The sequence below is a fragment of the Pan troglodytes genome, chromosome 4, assembly GCF_028858775.2.
Source record: "Pan troglodytes isolate AG18354 chromosome 4, NHGRI_mPanTro3-v2.0_pri, whole genome shotgun sequence".
NCBI lineage: Eukaryota > Metazoa > Chordata > Mammalia > Primates > Hominidae > Pan > Pan troglodytes.
The window spans coordinates 136,462,155-136,482,959 of record NC_072402.2 but is presented as its reverse complement, the minus strand read 5'-3'; the positions used below and the strand labels follow the sequence as shown (position 1 = coordinate 136,482,959).

The following is a 20,805-nucleotide window of genomic DNA, read 5'->3' as shown; positions in this document are numbered from 1 at the left end:
AAACTCTCTAATGCCACTCCTGAAAACTAGGGCTGAAAGCTAAGTGCGTCCAACCGACAAGAAACCCAGGAAAGCTGAGTAATCTCCGAGTCCAAGTGGACGGTCACGCCAAAAGTCCACACGGGTGTGGCCCACCTACGGCGAAGCTGTATGGGAGAAGCCCGGGCTCCAGCCTCCCGGTTCGCCCAGCCCGCGTCCCCGCCGCCCCACCGGGAAGTCTCAGCGGCCGGGAAGGGGGAGGGGGCAGGAACGCCTCGGAGCCGGACGACAATCACTTCCCCGGAAAGCGGCTCCCAGACACACCGCCCCAGGGAAGGAAGGCGGCCGAGGGGCCCGGCGCGGGGCTGCCGCGCGCGCCGAGGCCGCGGTAACAAAGTTTGGAAACCGCGAGAAAACTTTTCCAAGAGGAAACGCGGCGGCGGCGCTGGGCCTATAGTTTCTCCTCCCCAGCCGCGGCGGCCCCCCGACTTCCCGAGCGCTGGGAAGCGCCGGCCGTGCCCGCCCGGGCCCCATACTCGGGCCCTGCGGGGGAAGGGGCCGCCGGCCCGACGCGGGTCCCACGCCCGCCCGGGGCCCAATTCCCGGCGACGTCGCCGAAGAAACCGCGCCCCGCCCGCTCGCCCGCCCGCCGCTCGCGGGGCCCAGCTTGGGACGGCCCGGCCCAAGGACCCTCTCGGCCTGGCCCGAGAGACCGCGCCCGCGAGGAGGGAGGTACGAAGTTACCTGCAGCTAGCTGGGCGAGCGCTAAATTCCAGAGGCCCGAAGCAGACGGCCGCTGCTTTGTCTCCCTCCAGTCCGGCTAGGAGGAGGAAATGGGCCGCCTCACGCCCCCGCCCCCGGCCCGCCCCCCGCCTGCGGCCCCCGCCCCTGTCCCGGCCCCGCCCGCCCTTCCTGGCACCTCCCTCCGGCTCGCTCTTCCCGGCGCCTCCCGCCGCCGCCCCGCCCGCTCCTCCCGGCCGTTCCGGCCTCCGCTTTTGGGGAAAGGGAAGGCCCCCACCGCGAAGAGAGTCTGGCAACGCCGGACCGGGACCCCCGAGGGACCTCTTCCTCCCCGCCGCCCACCTCAGAATTCCTTCCTCCCCGGCCTCTAGTGGGAGCTTAGGCCGGGAGTGACCCCTGACAGGGAGGAGGAGCGGTGACTCCTGGAACAGCCCGCGGGCGGGGAGGGCTGCGGGAGGGCAGGTGAGTCACCGCTCCGCGCACAGGTGAGGCTCAGGGGCGGCCTCGCGCGGGCCCCCACCCCGGCGGAATCCCAGAGACGCGACAAGGGGTACTGGGCACGCTCCCCTCAAGAGTGTCACAGGTGTCCTGGAGTCACAGTCTTCTGGAAAAGTGATCTAGGCCAACTACCTGGCTTTACAGAAGGAGAAGCGGAGGCTAAGGAAAGGCCCCACAGCTTCGGGACACAGTGGAACTAGAATCTGACTCTCAGGACCTTTCATAATGTGAGGTGGAAGCGCCCCTAGAATTCACCTAACCCGTCCCCTCACTCCACAGATGGAAACACCCGAAGCCCTCTTGATCAAGGACTTTTTTTTTTTTTTTTTTTTAAGACGGGGTCTCCCTCTGTCGCCCAGGCTGGAGTGGAGTGTCGCGATCACGGCTCACTGCAGCCTCAAATCCCTGGACAACCGACCCTCCCACCTCAGCCTCCGGAGTAGCTGGAACTACAGACACAGAGTCTCACTATGTTGCCAGGCTGGTCTCAAACTCATGGGCTCAAGAAATCCTCCTCAGCTTCCCAAAGTGCTGGGATTACAGGCTAGAGCCACCTTGCGGGGAGGACATTTACAAACACAAAAGAGGCACCACAGCAGCTGTCCCTTTTTGGGCTTGTTCCCGCCCCGCCCCCAGCACGTCCCCCCTCCCAGCTTGTCCCCCTCCTCCAACAAATTTGAGGGACCTGACTTCTATCTCTATTCCTCTGGTCATTTGGGGCATTTTATTCTCACCCTTTCTTATCTTCATAGTGAATACTCCAAAAACAAAAGAAAACAAAATTACAAAGCAAACAAACAACACAAAAAAACAAAAAATACTACATGCTCACTATCAGCCTGGTATAGAAAACCCTAATGATGTTTCCCCTGCTCACGGGATGATGAATAAGATAGATTTCAGTATTGGCCTATAAACCTGAATAATGCAAGACGACGATGTCCGCTGCTGGCCTTGTGCTGAATAGAGAGCAGGGTGCTAGGGAGACCTGCCCTTACCGTGTTTACCCTCTACTCCTCACATCTCCCTCTCCCCCAAGGGAATATAAACTTCTGGAAAGCAGGAGCTGTATCTCCTGCAGCACCCAGCACATTGCCCATCCCCTAGGGAGTGCCTAGTGAACATCTGTGGGTGAATGTGCCCACTGTAATTCAAAGTACTGTGGGCCTGTGCTAGTTAACAGATGCTGACAAAGGGCAATAGGACCATGAAGTGCGGAGAGAACAACCTTTAAGAAAGAGAGGATGGGCACAGTGGCTCACACAAGTAATCCCAGCACTTTGGGAGGCCAAGATGGGTAGATCACATGAGCTCAGGAGACCAGCCTGGGCAAAATGATAGAACCCCGTGTCTACAAAAAAATACAAAAACATAGCTGGGTGTAGTGGCACCTACCTGTAGTCCCAGCTACTTGGGAGGCTGAGGTGGGAGGATCGCTTGAGCCTGGGAGTTCAAGGCTGCAGTGAACCATGACTGCACCACTGCACTCCAGCCTGGGCAACACAGTGAGACTCTGTCTCAAAAAGAAAAAGAAAAAGGCAAACCCTGACAAGGTCATTCTTGTCCAACTACCCCTGTCCTGTTTCTGGCTGCAGAGTCTTTGCTCCTGTAGTCCCCTCTGCCTAGAGTGGCTTTGGCGTCCCTCTACTTCACCTGGCTAACTCAGAACATAATTCATATATTTTGGATATTTGTCCCTGCCCAAATCTCACATTGAAATGTAATCCCCAGTGTTGGAGGTGGGGCTGGTGGGAGGCATTTGGGTAATAGAGGAGGATCCCTCATGGCTTGGTGCTGTCCTCCAGGTACTAAGGGAATTCTCATGAAATGTAGTCGTTTTAAAGTGTAGCACCGGCCAGGCACAGTGGCTCACACCTGTAATCCCAACACTTTTGAGAAGCCAAGGCGGGCGGATAGCTTGAGCCCAGGAGTTCGAGACCAGCCTGGGCAACATGGTGAAAACCCATCTCTACAAAAAAATACAAAAAAATTAGCCAAGCAGGCTGGGCACCGTGGCTCACGCCTATAGTCCCAGCACTTCAGGAGGCCAAAGCGGGCAGATCACCTGAGGTCAGGAGTTCAAGACCAGCCTGGGGCAACATGGTGAAACCCCATCTCTACTAAAAGTACAAAATTAGCAGGGCATAGTGGCATGCGCCTGTAATCCCAGCTACTCGGGACGCTGAGGCAGGAGAATCATTTGAACCTGGGAGGCAGAGGTGGAGCCGAGATCACGCCATTACACTCCAACCTTGGCAACAAAAGCAAAAGTCTGTCTCAAAAAAAAAAAATAAGCCAGGCATGGTGGTGTGTGCCTGTAGTCCCAGCTACTTGGGGGGCTCAGGTGGAAGATCACCTGAGCCTGGGGAGATTGAGGCTGCAGTGAGCCATGATTGTGCCACTACACTCCAGCCTGGGCAATGGAGTGAGACCCTGTCTCAAAAACAAAAAGATGTGGCACCTCAGCCCCCTCCTGCTCCTGCTTTCAGCATGTAATGTGCCTGCTCCAGCTTCACCTTCCACCATGAGTAAAAGTTCCCTGAGGCCTCTCCAGAAAGTAGAGCAGATGCCCAGGCCTTGCTTATACAGCCTGCAGAACCATGAGCCAATTAAACGTTTTTTCTTTTTTCTTTTCTTTTGTGTGTGTGTGTGTGTGTGTGTGTGTGTGTGTGTGTGTGTGTGTGTGTGTGATGGAGTTTCGCTTTTGTCACCCAGACTGCAACCTCTACCTCCTGGATTCAAACGATTCTCCTGCCTCAGCTTCCCAAGTAGCTGGGATTACAGGTGCACACCACCACGCCTGGCTAATTTTTGTATTTTCAGTAGAGACGGAGTTTTACCGTGTTGGCCGGGCTGGTCTCGAACTCTTGACCTCAGGTGATCCGCCTGCCTCGGCCTCCCAAAGTGCTGGGATACAGGCATAAGCCACCGCACCCGGCCTGTTTTTTCTTTATAAATTACACAGTCTCAGGTATTTCTTTTTAGCAATACAAGAACAGCCTAACACAATAGTAATCAGTCAATAAAGTATTTGGATGAAGTAACAAGAGACAGAGTTAAAGGATTATGCTCCATAACTTTGTATATTCATCACTTCACTCGGGACAAGATTCTTAATTTTAAGGCCCCTTGTTCAAAAACTATTAACCATTTTAAGACAGCAACAGCAGAGTATTAAACCAAGCATGGGCTCTTTCTTTATTATTATTATTTTTTATTTTTATTTATTTATTTATTTTTTGAGACGGAGTCTTGCTCTGTCACCAGGCTGGAGTGCAGTGGTGTGATCTCGGTTCACTACAACCTCCGCCTCCTGGGTTCAAGCGATTCTCCTGCCTCAGCCTCCCGAGTAGCTGGGACTACAGGTGCCTGCCACCACGCCCAACTAATTTTTGTATTTTTAGTAGAGATGGGGTTTCAGCATGTTGGCCAGGATGGTCTCAATCTCTTGACCTTGTGATCTGCCTGCCTCAGCCTCCCAAAGTGCTGGGATTACAGGTGTGAGCCACTGCGCCCAGCCAGCATGGGATCTCTCTAAGCATGGGACCCTGAAGATGAAATTGCAGGGTTTGTTTTGGGAAAAGAAGGGTAAGGTGACAGGAAGATATGAGAGATTTGCAGTGTGCCTAAAGAGAGTCAGTTTCCTACTCCTGAGAAATCGTGAAAAACTTACCAGGGAAGGCTGGAGCATTCTCTATATCCCAGGCACTTGCTGTGTGCTGAGGAAGTGAATAAAAACTGAGACTGACTTGATCCCTGTTTTCACACCACTTAAAGGTAATGATGAAGACAGATACTAAAACAGGTAAACTGACCGGGCACGGTGGCTCATGCTGGTAATTCCAGCACTCTGGGAGGCTGAGGCAGAGGATCGTTTGCGTTCAGGAGTTGGAGACCAGCCTGCACAACATGGCAAAACCCTGTCTTTACAAAGGATACAAAAATTAGCTGGGTGTGGTGGCATGCGCCTGTAGTCCCAGCTATGTGGAGAGGGCTGAGGTGGGAGGATCACTTGAGCCAGGGAGGTGGAGTTTGCTGAGAGGCGAGATTGCACCACTGCACTCCAGCCTGAGCAACAGATTGAGACCCTGTGTCAATACACACACACACACACACACACACACACACACACACACGTAAACCAGGAAAAAAGAAAGGCAAGTGTGAAGATAGGGGAGAGATACATGTAGGTTTGTGGGTAAATTAACTACCCTGGGATTCGGAGACCTGAGAAGTGACCTTTATGTGGTGACTCATCTCCAGTCTGGCTTTAGCATTCGTCTTTCCACCAAAACTGCTTTTATGAAGGTCCCTGATGGCCTCCATGTTGCAAAATCCAATGGTCAGTCTCCTTCCTCAGTTGACTTGTACAATCAGCAGCATTTGGTCACTCTCCTCCTTGAAACACTTTCTTCATTGGGCCTCCAGGGCACCAGGCTTTCCTGATTTCCATCCAGCCTTCCTGGCTAAGCTTCTTAGTCTCCATTGATGATGCCTTCTAATTCCTCCTAACCTCTAAATGTTAGAGCAGGGATTCTCAAAGTATAGTCCGGACATCACTGATAACTTTTCAGGGAGTAATGTGGTAAAAACTATTTTCACAATAATTCTAAAATATCATTTGCTTTTTTATGCTCATTTTCTCCCGGGTGTACAGTAGAGTATTCCACAGGCTAAATGATGTATGATGTGGCATCACATGGAATGTGAAAGCACATATGAGAATCCAGCTATCTTTTATTAAGTCAGATAGAGATTTGTAAAAATGCAAAACAACAACAGTTCTCCCTGAATTTTTCTTTTGTTTTAGAAAACATGGTTATTTTTCTTTTCAAAAATGTTATTTATTGATAACATGTAATGGACTTGCTATTGTTATTTTTTAATGAATTAATAAATATTTTGAAATTGTTTATTTTAATTTCTAATACAGGGTCTTGCTCTGTTGCCCAGGCTGGAGTGCAGTGGTGCTATCATAGCTCAGTGTAGCCTTGATCTCCCGGGTGCAAGCAATCCTTCCACCTCAGCCTCCCGAGTAGCTGGGACTACAGATGCACACCACCACGTGTGGCTAATTTTTAAATTTTTCTTTTGTAGAACAGGGGTCTCACTCTGTTGACCAAGCTGGTTTTGAACTCCAAGCCTCAGTGATCCTGCTGCCTCAGCCTCCCAAAGTGTTGAGATTACAGGTGTGAGCCACCCTGCCAGGCCTATAGTAAATATTGATAGATAAAACTTTCATAAGCAAGAGTTCTTTGAGATCTCCAAATTTTTTATAGTGTAAAGGAGTCTTGAGATCAAAAAAAGTTAAAAACTTTGGCTGGGTGCGGTGGCTCACACCTGTAATCCCAGCACTTTGGGAGGCCGAGGCGGGTGGATCACCCGAGGTTGGGAGTTCGAGACCAGCCTGAACAACATGGTGAAACCCCATCTCTACTAAAAATACAAAAATTATGGCCAGGCGTGGTGGCTCATGCCTGTAATCCCAGCACTTTGGGAGGCAGAGGTGTGCAGATTACCTGAGGTCAGGAGTTCGAGACCAGACATGGTGAAACCCCATCTCCTTAAAAATACAAAGTTAGCTGGGCATAGTGGTACATGCCTGTAGTCCCAGCTACTTGGGAGGCTGAGGCAGGAAAATCGCTTGAACCTGGTAGGCAGAGGTTTCAGTGAGCCAAGATCACACCATTGCACCCCAGCCTGGGCGACAAGAGCAAAACTCTGTCTCAAAAAAAAAAAAAAAAAAAAAAGTTAGCTGGGTGTGGTGGCACATGCCTATAATCCCAGCTACTCCAGAGGCTGGGGTAGGAGAATCACTTGAACCCGAGAGGCGGAGTTTGCAGTGCACTCCAGCCTGAAGTTATAAATTTCTGGTAAAGTGTCCCAGGGCTCTGTCCTTGGACTTCTTTTTCTACTAATAGCTGTCATTAACCCATTGATGCCAGTCTTTTGACTTGAAATATGCTGACAACTCCAGGTATATATCCCTAACCTGAACCTTTCCCCTGAATTTGCAGCTCACTTATCCAGCTCCCTACTTGATGTTTCCACTTAGATAGCCAATAGGCATCTAGGCATCTCAAACTTTATCTTATTTTTGAGCCAGGGTCTCACTCCATCACCTAGGTTGGAATACAGTGGTTTGATCATAGCTCAATGAAGCCTTGATCTCCCAGACTCAAATGATCCTCAGCCTCCCAAGTAGCTGGGACTACAGGTATGTGCCGCCACACACAGCTTTTTTTTTTTTTTTTTTTTTTTTTTTTAGTAGAGATGAGGTCTTGCTATCTTCCCCAGGCAGGTCTCAAACTCCGAGCTCAAGTGATCCTCCTGCCTTGGCCTCCCAAAGGATTACAGAAATTAAATGGCATGAGCCACCATGCCCAGCCCATCTCAAACTTTATATGTCTGTATGTCCAAAACTGATTTCCTAATACCACTGTCCAAACCTACTTATCCCATAGTTTTCTTAATTTCCTTAGATGGCAACTCCATCCTCTCATTTTGGCCATGGCTGAGGCCAAAAACCTTGGCGTTATCCTTGGCTATTTTATTTCTTGCATGCATTTCAAATCTGATTCCTTAGACCCTGTACTTCTGCCTTCGAAATAGAGTCAGAACCCACTAACTTTTTTTTTTTTTTTTGAGACGGAGTCTCACTCTGTTGCTCAGGCTGGAGTGCAGTGGCGCAATCTCGGCTCACTGCAAACTCCGCCTCCCAGGTTCAAGCAGTTCTCCTGCCTCAACCTCCCGATTAGCTGGGATTACAGGTGCCCGCCACCACACCCAGCAATTTTTGTATTTTTTTCAGTAGAGACGGGGTTTCGCTGTGTTGGCCAGGCTGGTCTCGAACTCCTAACCTCAAGCAATCCACCCACCTTGGCCTCCCAAAGTGCGGGGATTACAGGCATGAGCCAACGCACCAGGCCCAGAAGCCACTAACTTTTTACCATCACCATTGTTACCATCCTGAATCAAGCCACCATCATCTCTTAGCCTCAATTTTGCCAGGGGAGCCCAGCTGGTCTCCCTACTTCTGCACTTGCCTCCCTCGGTCTAGTTTAAGTTCAGCAGCCTGAGTGATCTTGTTAGAAAGTAAGTCCAAGTGGCCAGGCACAGTGGCTCATGCCTGTAATCCCAGCACTTTGGAAGGCTGAGGCGGGCGGATCACGAGGTCAGGAGATGGAGACCATCCTGGCTAACACGGTGAAACCCCGTCTCTACTAAAATACAAAAAATTAGCCGGGCGTGGTGGCGGGCACCTGTAGTCCCAGCTACTTGGCAGGCTGAGGCAGGAAAATGGCATGAACCAGGGAGGCAGATCTTGCAGTGAGCCCAGATCGCACCACTGCACTCCAGCCTGGGCGACAGAGCGAGACTCCGTCTAAAAAAAAAAAAAAAGTCCAAGCATGTCACTCCTTCTCCACCCAGACCCTCCAGTGGCTCCCATCTCACTCAAAGTACAGAGAAGTAAGGGCCTCACCTGCCCCCATACTCTTCTCTGACACAGTGTCCTCTTTGCTATCAAGTAGGCTCTTGCCTTAGGGCGTTTGCTTCCTGCCTGGAATGCTCTCCTCCAAATAGCTGCCTGACTTGCTCCCTCACCTCTGCCAGGCACCTTCTCAGTGAGGCTTCTACTTGGCCACCTTATTCAAAATTGCAACCCGTTTCTCAACATCTCACCCCCCTCTTCCTTGTTCAGTGTTCTCCTTAGCTTATATCACCCTCCTGATATATAAAATCATATTTTAAAAATATATATTTAATACATATTTAAAATTTAAAATAGTCATATATCATATATAATTTATTGCTTTTCTTCTGTCTTATTCCTGTTAGAATTTCAGCCACACAAGGGCTAGAGTTTTTGTCTATTTTGTTCAGTGCTGTATCCCTGGTGCCTAGAATAGTGCTTGGCACGATGTTGACAAGGTAGATGGGGAGGGAAGGAAATAACTTCATTTTAGACCAAGGGAACAAGGAAGGTTGAAGGCCCCGAGTCCCATCTAGGAAAAACTTTCTGTGATTTGGGAGCTGCTGAGGTAGGTAGAGGCCAGACTCGGGAGGGCTTGGTGAGGGTTTAGACTTGACCCTTAGGGGAATGGAGAACCACAAAGGATTCTAAACAAAGGATGACAGGATCATATTTTGTTTTTTAAAAAAATTCACTTTGGAAGAAGAAGATAGTGAAGCAATGCACATAATATTGCATTTACGTTTGAACAGCATATACATATTATCTTAATGCTCTTTTCTCATAGTGGCAGAGCCAGTGAAAACACACCACTCTATTCAGAACCCCTCCAGAAACACTGAGTACGCGTGGATACAAAGGAGAAAACCGAAGACACCTGGGCCTACTTGAGAGCGGAGGGTGGGAGGAGCGTGAGGATCGAAAAACTACCTATGGCTTACTACGCTTATTACCTGGGTGACAAAATAATCTTTACACCAAACCCCCATGACATGCAATTAATTTATCCATGCACATGTACCCTCTGAACCAAAAATAAAAGTTGGAAAGTAAAGGAAAAAAAAAATCACCCTCCAGTGCTTCCCATCTCACTCTGAATAAAATTTATTTGATCTCACCCAGTCATCTCAGACCCGTCTTTGGCTTTTTCTCTCTATCTTTCCATTCAAGCCCACGTTGTGGTCTAGACATTCCTGTAAGGCATCAAGCACCCTCAGACCTCAGGGCCTTTACCTTTCCAGTTCTCTCTGCTTGGAATGGTCATCCCTCTGATAGCCGTTAGTCACTCCATCACCCAGATCTCTGCCCAAATGTCACGTTGTCCAACAGGCTTTCCCTGACCACTCTGTAAAATAGCACCAGCAGCCAGTCACAGAGGCTCATGCTTATAATCCCAGCACTATGGGAGGCCAAAGTGGGAGAATCACTTGAGCTCAAGAGTTTGAGACCAGCCTGAGCAGCATAGCAAGAAATTGTCTCTATGAAAAATTTAAGAATTAGCTAAGTGTGATGGCATACACTTGTAGTCCCAGCTACACAGGAGGCTGAGGCAGGAGGATCACTTGAGCACAGAAGGTCAAGGCTGCAGTGAGCTATGATTGCACTACTGCACTCCAGCCTGGGCAACAGAGTGAGAGCCTGTCTCAAAATTTAAAGAAATAAAATAAAACCAGCACCCATTTCCCTTTCCTCCTCCCCATTTCATTCCTTTACCCTAATGTACTTCAGAGCACTTACAACCACCTAACACAGGGGTCCCCAAACCCCAGGCAACAGACTGGTACAGGTCTGTGGCCTGCCAGGAACCAGGCTGCCCAGCAGGAGGTGAGCAGCAAGTGAGGAAGCATTAAGGTCTGAGCTCCACCTCCTGCCAGATCACGGCGGCATTAGATGTTCGTAGGAGCATGAATGCTATTGTGAACTAGGCTGTGGGCTCCTTATGAGAATCTAATGCCTGTAATGCCTGATGATCTGAGGTGGAACAGTTTCATCCCAAAACCATTCCCCCTGCTCCCACAAAACCAGTCCCTGGTGCCAAAAAGGTTGGAGACTGCTGACCTAACACATTGTATGGTTATTTATTTATTGTATGTCTTCCCTCAATAAAATGTAAGATTCATTAAAGCAGATATTTTCTCTTCTGCTCACTGGTTTTGTTTTGTTTTTTGATATGGAGTCTTACTCTGTCGCCCAGGCTGGAATGCAGTGGTGCGATCTCAGCTCACTGCAACCACCGCCACCCGGGTTCAAGCAATTCTCTTGCCTCAACCTCCCAAGTAACTGGGATTACAGGCATGCAACACCACACCCGGCTAATTTTTGTATTTTTCGTAGAGACAGGGTTTCACTATGTTGGCCAGCCTGGTCTCAAACTGCTGACCTGAAGAATCTTCCCACCTCGGCCTCCCAAAGTGCTGGGATTACAGACATAGGCCACTATGCCCGGCCTCTGCTCACTGTTATAACTCTAGCACCTAAAGCAGTGCCTGGCAGTTAAAAGGAACTCAGTTGAATTAATGAGTAGTTAAGTCTGTGAGGATACACAGCAAATGTTCCAGTAGTTAAACAAAGGGAGGGGAGGGGAGGGGAGTAGAGTAGAGCAGAGGGGTCTTTAAAACAGATTAGATGGTTTAGAGTACATAGTGTAGTATATAGTATGTAAGTGTCGTGGGGATGGAAAGGAGTGGATGGATTTGGGAGCTACGCAGAAGAACAGAGGAGCCTAGGCCTTGCCGATGGATTGGATATGGAGGTTCTGGGAAAGGAGAAGTCAAGAATCATCTTCAGGTTTCTGATTTGATCAGTGAGGAAATAGTGGTGCCATTTACCCAGAGAGAGAGAGAAAGAGCCCTGGAGGTAAAGCTTGTGGGGAAGTGGGTGGAGAGTCATGCAGACAGTTATTTTTGGTCATGCTTAGTTTCAGTGCCTACCAAACATATATGAGGAAATGTTCTATAGACAGGGAAATATCCAGACGTGAGCTCAGGAAAGACCCAGTGTGGAGAGAAAGATGTGTAAGTCACCTGCACTTAGAGAATGTGTGCTAGGAAAGCATGAAGGTCCAGACCCAACATTTAAGAGAAAGAGAAACCAAAACAGGAGACTGTGTTGCCCTCTGCAATACCAGAGCCCTCCTTTTTGCCTAAAATGCATCAATTCCTTTCCCACATCAGGATTTTTCCATTTGTTGTACTCTCTACTTGGAAATCTCTTTGCCTTAACTCTTCACCAGCCTGGCTCCTTCTCATTCCTGAGGGCCAGTTTCTTTCCTTTTTTTTTTTTTGAGACGGAGTCTCATTCTGTCACCCAGGCTGGAGTGCAGTGGCGTGATCTCAGCTCACTGCAAGCTCCACCTCCTGGGTTCACGCCATTCTCCTGCCTCAGCCTTCTGAGCAGCTGGGACTATAGGCACCTGCCACCATGCCCGGCTAATTTTTTTATTTTTAGTAGAGATGGGGTTTCACCGTGTTAGCCAGGATGGTCTTGATCTCCTGACCTCGTTATCTGCCCACCTCAGCCTCCCAAAGTGCGGGATTACAGGCATGAGCCACCGCGCCCAACTGAGGGCCAGTTTCTATATCATCTGGTCAGAGAGGCCTTTCCTGACCACACCTCAAACACCCCAGTCTCTCTCTACCACATCACTGCATTTGTGTTCTTTATAGCACTTGTTCTGCTCTAGAATTGTCTTGTTTGCCTGCTGGTTTATTTTCTGCCTCCTCCATTAGGAGGAGCTCCATAAGGACAAGAACTTGTCTCATTTTTTGACTTCTTTGCTCCCATAATTTAACACAGGGCCTGAAACATAAAATGCACTTTAAAAATATTTGCTGAAAGAATATGGGCTATAGACATAGGAGAAAAATCAAGTGTCATTAAAGCCAAGGACTTGGTCACTGATTTCAATTGATGGCATTTGGGTTGAAACTTTAGATTTCAACTTACTTTAGGTTGCTGAACATAATGCCCATACCCACCAAATTTAAGGCTGTGCCAAGAATATTAAGGAAAAAACAAAACAAAAACCCTATCAAAGATCATTTTAGAGATTCTCTACATCATGAGGACTTTGTTATTATTTACCTACCTGTCATAATTGTTTCATTATCATGCTGGTAAATAGCTTCACAGTTTAAAAAGCACTTTCCTGGATATTGTCTCATTTGAGGCACTCCAAACCCCTAAGAAAGGTACTCCACAACTTTTTTTTTTTTTTTTTTTGAGACAGAGTCTCACTCTGTTTGTTGCCCAGGCTGGAGTGCAGTAATGCTATCTCAGCTCACTGCAACCTCCACCTCCAGGGTTCAAGCGATGCTCATGCCTCAGGCTCCTGAGTTGCTGGGATTACAGGTGCGCGCCACCACACCCAGCTAATTTTTGTATTTTTAGTAGAGACATGGCGTCACCATGGCTGGTCTCAAATTCCCAACCTCAAGTGATCTGCCCTCCTCCACCTCCCAAAGTTCTGGGACTACAGGCGTGAGCCACAGTGCCTGGCCTCCACAAGTCTGTAATCCCAGCAGTTTGGGAGGCCGAGGCGGGTGGATCACGAGGTCAGGAGACTGAGACCATCCTGGCTAACAAGGTGAAACCCCATCACTGCACTCCAGCCTGGGTAACAGACCAAGACTCCGTCAGAAAGAAAGAAAGAAAGAAAGAGAGAGAGTGAGAGAGAGAAAGAAAGGAGGGAGGGAGGGAAGGAAGGAAGGAAGAAGGGAAAGAAAGAAAGAGAGAAAAGAAAAGAGAAAGAAAGAGAGAGAGGGAGGGAGGAAGGGAGGGAAGAAGGAAGGAAGGAAGGCAGGCAGGCAGGCAGGCAGGCAGGCAGGCAGGCAGGCAGTCAGTCAGTCAGTCAGTCAGTCAGTCAGTCAGTCAGTCAGTCAGTCAGGCCGGCCGGGTAAGTTGGTTCATGCCTGTAATCCCAGCACTTTGGGAGGTGGAAGCAGGCAGACTACTTGAGGTCGGGAGTTCCAGACCACCCTGGCTAACATGGTGAAAGCCTGTCTCTACTAAACAAACAAACAAACAAAAATTAGCTGGGAGTGGTGGCGCCCGTCTGTAGTCCTAGCTACTCAGGAGGCTGAGGCAGAAATCACTTGAACCTGGGAGGCGGAGGTTGTAGTGAGCCAGGATGGCGCCACTGCACTCCCCCAGCCTGGGCAATAGAGGGGACCCCATCACAAAAAACAAACAAACAAAAAAAAAACAAAAAAAGAAAGGTAGAACTAAAATGAGTAAAGATGTCAGAATGATGAAGACAAGAGCTGACTTGGCAGCTTTGTAATGAAGATTGGAAAATCTTTACTCGTGGCCACGAAGTGGTGAGCACCCCCTCCGCCAATTAAGTTCCATAGAAAAAGTTAAAGGGACTCTTGGCTTAGCCTGAGGAAAGCCAGCAAAAGGAGTTAGATTTGGACAAGAGTCAGTAAAAACAAAAGGTAAAACCAAAGTGTGGGCCACATCAGGGTTAGCCAATGCCTGATGGCCCTGGTTGCCTTTCAGTTTATTTTCAGATGAGTGGGAGAAAAGCAGGGGAGGCCTGCCCACCCTAGTTTTGTCTGTTGGTTTAGTTAACATCAGAGGATTTCCTCATTTCTGTAGAGCCCAGTAATTCTCAACTCTGGCAGCACACAAGAATCACCTGGAGAGCTTTTAAAAAATATGATACTCAGGCACCACCCCCAGGACTCAGATTCAATTGTTCTTCAGTAGGAACTTAGCATTTAAAAAAATCTCCCTGGGTGATTCTAATGTGCAGCCGGAGTTGAGAATCACTGATACCTAATATAAGCCTGAGCAGAAAACAAAGTCATGTATACCTAAAACTTATTAATTCATTTGCTCATACAATAATAATTAACACACTCAATGAGTAAAAATAATAATAGTTCATATTTACTAAGTCTTTGGTGTATGTCAGGCTCTGTGCTAAGTGCTTCATATTTCTTTATTTTTTATTTTATTTTATTTTTTTTGAGACAGAGTCTCGCTCTGTCACCAGGCTGGAGTGCAGTGGCGCGATCTCGGCTCACTGCAACCTCCGCCTCCCAGGTTCAAGCAATTCCCCTGCCTCAGCCTCCTGAGTAGCTGGGACTACAGGCTCACGCCACCACACTTGGCTAATTTTTTTTTTGTATTTTAGTAGGGATAGGGTTTCACCATGTTGGTCAGGATGGTCTCGATCTCCTGACCTCGTGATCCGCCCGCCTCGGCCTCCCAAAGTGCTGGGATTACAGGCAAGAGCCCCTGCTCCAGGCAAAGTGCTTCATATTTCATCCAGGCCTCTCAACAATCCTACAGTAGTTAATGTTGTATTCCTCATTCTATAAATAAGAAAACAGAGACTTAGGTCATGCTGAGATTATGTGGCAGTGCTGGGGCCCAGATCTGCCAGAATCCAGAACCACGCTCTTTTTTAGTTGTTGTTGTTTTTTCGAGATGAAGTCTTGCTCTGTCACCCAGGCTGGAGCGTGATCTCAGCTCACTGCAACCTCCACCTCCCGGGTTCACGCCATTCTCCTGCCTCAGCCTCCCGAGTAGCTGGGATTACAGGCACCTGCCACCACACCCAGCTAATTTTTGTATTTTAGTATAGACAGGGTTTCATCACATTGGCCAGGCTGGTCTTGAACTTCTGACCTTGTGATCCACCCGCCTCAGCCTTTCAAAGAGCTGGGATTACAGGTGTGAGTCACTGCGCCCGGCCCAGAACCATGCTCTTAACCACTCCCACTTAGCCTCTGAAATGTCAATGGGTTTTTAAAAATCTTTCTTGAAAAGCCACATTCAAAATAGTTTTCCTGTCAAGACGATACCATAATGGAGGTGATTTAAATGCCTCGTTTTTATGCTATATACGTCTTGTCTTTTTGCACAGCTTCAAGCGGTCTGACAGGTGGGGCTGTTTGGGGAGTTAGGGGGTCCCAGGACGAGGGCTTCACTTGCATCCCTTTCAGGCCTCTTCTAACAGAGGATGCCATTGGCTTTACCCAGTGAGTTAAATTTTAAATAAAAAGAACCAAACTTAGGCCCTTGACACTTATGAAAGATGTGTAAGCTTCTCTTTATTCATGTTATTCATCTTCCCTGTAGAAACTAGAATCAAGATTTAGTTCTTAAAATCAGTCAGCAGTGGGTGTTCATGATTCTTCCCTTTCTGATATGATCAAAGATGTGTACATAAAAACAAACACTTCCCGCCCCTTTCATGCTCATATTTTTGTTGATAACAAAGGAGAAAAAGAACCTAGGGGGGAAACGTTAAAGACTGTGACAACCAAGCAAAATTATATCTGAAAAGAAATAGTTTTAAAGGAGAGAGAGTTGGAGGAGGAGGTATGTGTTTTTCTTCTTCTCTTTAAAGTATCAGTGGGCTTTATTTTGGAAACCTGGCTCTTTGTATTCACCATTGTAAAAATTCTTTTTTTGTGTGGCATTTTTAGATTTTTATAGGGGTAGGAAATGTGCTATCAAAATAAGAATTGTTTCATGGTAATATAAACCAAATTAAATTAATACATTTTAGATTTCAGATGTATTGGTGAATGAGTCACCTGTCTCCTTTCATTGTTTCTGTTGCCTAACAACAATCTCTTTTGAATTCCAAGACACTTGGAGAAAAAGAAAACCTTCTGGAACAGAGCAAAGAGGTACATCTGCCAGGAATCTTTACATGCCCCCGTAGATCCCTGTATGGACACTCTGAATACAGGTGGACTTAAAGTAGAAGCCAGCCCAGCCTTTGGTTTTGGTTTTTGCATACTGAATTTCATTATGGGTTGACTGGAGTCAGGTGGCATGAGCTGGCCCTGGGATTCCCAGATTCCATGAGCTCACAGTGGAGTCTGGCAAACCTAGATTCCTTCCTGGCTCGCTCCATCAGTTCTTAGCAGTCCAGTTTCTCTTTTTCTTTAAGCACAATAAATCACTCTTCTGTCTGCCTGCAAGTCTGGCAGCACCTGCCCTCTATCACAAAAAGCTATTATCATATTCATTCATTCATTTGTTGACCCAGTCAACAAATATTTTGGAGCACCTACTATGTGCTGTGCATTGTACTAAGCCAGGAGATACAGTGGTGAACAGCCTTCATGAAATGTACACTCTGCTCTGTCACCCAAGGTGGAGTGGAGTGGCACAATCACGGCTTACTGCAGCCTCAACCTCCTGGGCTAAAGCAATCCTCCTACCTCAGCCTCCTGTGTAGTTGGGACTACAGACATGCACCACCATGCCCAGCTAATTTTTGTATTTTTTTGTAGAGACAGGGTTTCACCATGTTGCCCAGGCTGGTCTTGAACTCCTGGACTCAAGTGATCCGCCCATCTTGGCCTCCCAAAGTGCTGGGATTACAGGCATGAGCCACCGCACGAACTTGGCCTGTGTTTTTTAAGACCACTTTGCTGTATAAAGAATAAAGTATAAAGTATAAGAGAACATGAGTGAATGCCTGTCATCTTTTTTTTTTTTTTCTTCAAAAACAGGGTCTCACTTTGTCACCCAGGCTGCAGTGCAGTGGCGCAATCATGGCTCACTGCAACCTCTAGCACCTGGGCTCAAGAGCCCAAGAGGTCCTACCAACTCAGCCGCCCAAGGAGCTGGGACTACAGGTGCATGCCACCACACCCTAAGGTAAATTTTTGTGTTTTTATAGAGACAGGTTTTACCATGTTGCCCAGGCTGTTCTGAAACTCCTGGGCTTAAGGGATCGACCCACCTCCATCTCCCAAGGCACTGGGATTATAGGCATGAGCCACCGCGCCTGGCCTATCATCATTTATTCATTTATTCATCTATGCAAAAATATTCTTTGAGTGCCTAATTGCTAAGCAATGGGACAAGCACTGGCAAGTCACACTGGCAAAATATCATCCCGCCACTCAAGGAGCTTATAGGTCAGCTGGGGAGACAAAGAAGAACATGGGCCCTTGTAATGAGCTAAGTATGGTGCTAGGGGAAATATCCATATGTTATGGGAACCCAGAGGAATTCATTCATTTATTCGTTTAGTAAATATTTATGTGCCAAACTCTTGGAACCCAATGGTGACCTAAGCAGACAAGACACATCCACCTACAGTGTTTACAGAGTAGTGTGGGAGACAGACATTAATGAAATGCTCTTACAGACCTATCATTACCTATTGTCATATGAGTTATGAAAGAAAAATAACAGGCCGGGCATGGTGGCTCACGCCTGTAATCCCAGCACTTTGGGAAACCAAGGCAGGTGGATCACTTGAGGTCAGGAGTTCAAGACCAGCCTGGCCAACATGATGAAACCCCATCTCTACTAAAAATACAAAAAAAAAAAAAAAAATTATCTGGGCATGGTGGCAGGCGGCTGTAATCCCAGCTACTCGGGAGGCTGAGGCAGGAAACTCGCTTGAACCTGGGAGGCAGAGGTTGCACTGAGCTGAGATTGCACCACTGCACTCCAGCCTGGGTGACAGAGCAAGACTCTGTCAAAAAAAAAAAAAAAAAAGAAAGGAAGGAAAGGAAGGAAGGAAGGAAGGAAGGAAATAGAGTGTAAGAGGGGGGCCTAGTGTAGTCTAAGATGACTCAGGAGAAGCTGTTTGAGCTGATGCCTGAAGACGGGTTGCATGTAAGTAGTTGAGTAGATAAAAGAGAGGGGTACTATCATATCAGGGATTCAGGAGAAAAAAAAAGAGAGAGAGAGAGAGGGGAAGAGTGCTGTGGACCCATTGAGCTCCAGCCCAGCTCCAACTCTGTGGGTCAGGAAAGACTTTCCAACATCTAAGCTGAGTCCAGAAGGGTGAGTAGGAGTGAGCCAGCTGAGGAGGAGCTGGGGTGGAAGGAAAGCATTCCAGAGCAGCAGATAGCTTGTGCAAAGGCACACAGGCAGCTGGGCGTGGTGGCTCACACCTGTAATCCCAGCACTGTGGGAGGCCAAGATGGGTGGACCGTTTGAGCTCAGGAATTCAAGACCAACCTGGATGACATAGTGAAACCCTGTCTCTACAAAAAAAAAAAAAAAAAAAAATTGAAAAAAAAAAAGAAGGTGGGCATGGTGGCGTGCACCTGTGGTCCCAGCTACCCAGGAAACTGAGGTGGGAGGGAAGTCGAGGCTGTAGTGAACCATGGTGGCACCATTGCATTCCAGCCCGGGTGACAGAGCAAGGCCCTGTACAAAAAAAAAAAAAAAAAAAAAAAAAGCATGGAGGCAACAGAACATAGTGGATTGGAAGGAAAAACAAGTGGTTCAGACCAGGTGCAGTGGCTCATGCCTGTAATCCCAGCACTTTGGGAGGCCGAGGCGGGCAGATCACGAGGTCAGGAGATCGAGACCATCCTCGCTAACACAGTGAAACCCCGTCTCTACTAAAAATACAAAAAAATTAGCCAGGCGTGGTGGTGCGTGCCTGTAGTCCCAGCTACTCAGGAGGCTGAGTCAGGAGAATGGCGTGAACCTGGGAGGCGGAGCTTGCAGTAAGCCGAGATCATGCCACTGCACTCCAGCCTGGGCGACAGAGCGAGACTCCATCATAAAAAAAAAAAAAAAAGTGGTTCAATAAGCTGGGCTGTAGAGTGGGAGATGTGGTCAGAATGGAGAAATCACCTGGATCAAAATCCTAACATGCTAAGAAGGGCATGCTAAGGGCAGTAAGGAATAGCTGAAGGAGTTCAAGCAGGAGAGTGACCTGATCAGATGGAGCATTAGAAACTGCTCTGGCCGCAGAGAGGAGGCTGGGCTAAGCCCCCACACGATGCCACACTTTATCCAGCATGGCAATTCTACTGAGAGTGGGCGTTATGCCCTCAGAAAATTCCTTTTGGGATTTTTTTGAGATGGGTGAGGACCCGTTTGGCAAATGACACTGGCCACCCCATTACTGCCTCTCCTCACTGTCCAGGGCCCAGGCCTGGAACAGCAAGAGCCCTGAATATGGAGGCATCTGCTTGTTGTACTGAGCAACAACCCATCGTTGACTCCAGGACTGGGCATGCCAGGGACTCCAGTTTCCTCTGCCTAATGGAGCATAATGTTGCACCACAATGCAAGGTCTCTTTAGTGATGAAAGGTCCCGCAATAATTTGCTTAGGGTGAGGCCATGACACCCCTGACTACTATCATTCACCCCCAGCAGTCCTTTCTTTTTTTTTGAGACGCAGTCTCCCTCTGTCACCAGGCTGGAGTGCAGTGGCGCGATCTAGGCTCACTGCAACCTCCGACTCCCTGGTTCAAGCAATTCTCCTGCCTCAACCTGCCAAGTAGCTGGGATTACAGGCATGCGCCACCACGCCCAGCTAAATTTTGTACTTTTAGGAGAGACGGGGTTTCACCATGTTGGCCAGGATGGTCTTGATCTCCTGACCTCGTGATCCACTCGCCTCAGCCTCCCAAAGTGCTGAGATTACAGGCGTGAGCCACCATGCCCAGCCCATAGCCTTTTTTTCCACCGGGTGCTGGGCATTGTCTTCTGACTGCTCTGCCCTTCCAGGGACCTGTGTCTCCATTGAGGCTGAAGCTCAGGAGACCAGGGTAAGCTTTCTAAAACGTGGTCTAGACAGGTCCTCTGTCTCCCACGGCTTCCCATTTTTATAAGACGAATCTCAACAATGCAGTGTGGCCTGCAGGGCCCTTTGGGAGCTGCTTCTTTCCACCAGCTGTCCACCTGCCTATAGGGTTCTTCCCCTAGATCTTCCTGTGGCAGTATCTTCTTTGCATTCAGGTCTCAAATCAAATGTCACCTTCCTCAAAATGCCTTTCCTGACCACCCAGTCTAAGGTATCTGAATAGTTGCTCTCCTTCCCATCACCCTATTGTATTTTCTTCATAGCACATCACCATTATAAAATTATCTGTTTGTCCAGTTGCTTATTGGTCTTCGTTTTCCAGGATGTGGCCTGATAGCAGAGGCTTTGTCTGTCTTGTTCACTGTTTTATCCCCAGTATCTAGAACAATGTGTGGCACATTGTAGGTGCTGAATGAACGAAGGAATGGTCCTAGCCTATATTTGCAGCCTCATTCCCTTCCATCCTGTCCTTGCTCCCTGAGCTTTGGAGGGATGGAGGTCTTTAGACCTGCCTCAGTAATTGAGGCCACTACTTCCTTCAGCCTGGACTGTCTCTCCTTCTCTCCTCAGCACCCACCT

The 20,805-nt window shown here is 48.2% G+C and overlaps 2 protein-coding genes across 3 annotated transcripts in view; one reads left to right on the top strand and one right to left on the bottom strand.

Annotated features, from left to right (window-relative positions):
* The window catches only part of CTNNA1 (catenin alpha 1), a 177,615-nt gene extending 176,754 nt beyond the window's left edge, over positions 1 to 861 (bottom strand). Inside the window, exon 1 of one of the 2 annotated variants that reach the window (XM_009449743.4) lies at positions 724 to 861. The gene's annotated coding sequence lies outside the window, so the exon portion shown is untranslated. The remainder of the gene's footprint in view (positions 1 to 723) is intronic. The other variant, XM_016953900.3, reaches the window with a different exon arrangement.
* On the top strand, positions 70 to 9,809 carry LOC101058311 (proline-rich proteoglycan 2). The gene is made up of 2 exons (XM_003950639.6): positions 70 to 711; positions 9,480 to 9,809. Exons 1-2 carry the CDS (start codon positions 151 to 153, stop codon positions 9,492 to 9,494), a joined length of 576 nt encoding a protein of 191 aa, XP_003950688.2. The 5' UTR covers positions 70 to 150; the 3' UTR covers positions 9,495 to 9,809.
* Positions 9,810 to 20,805: the final 10,996 nt, after the last annotated feature.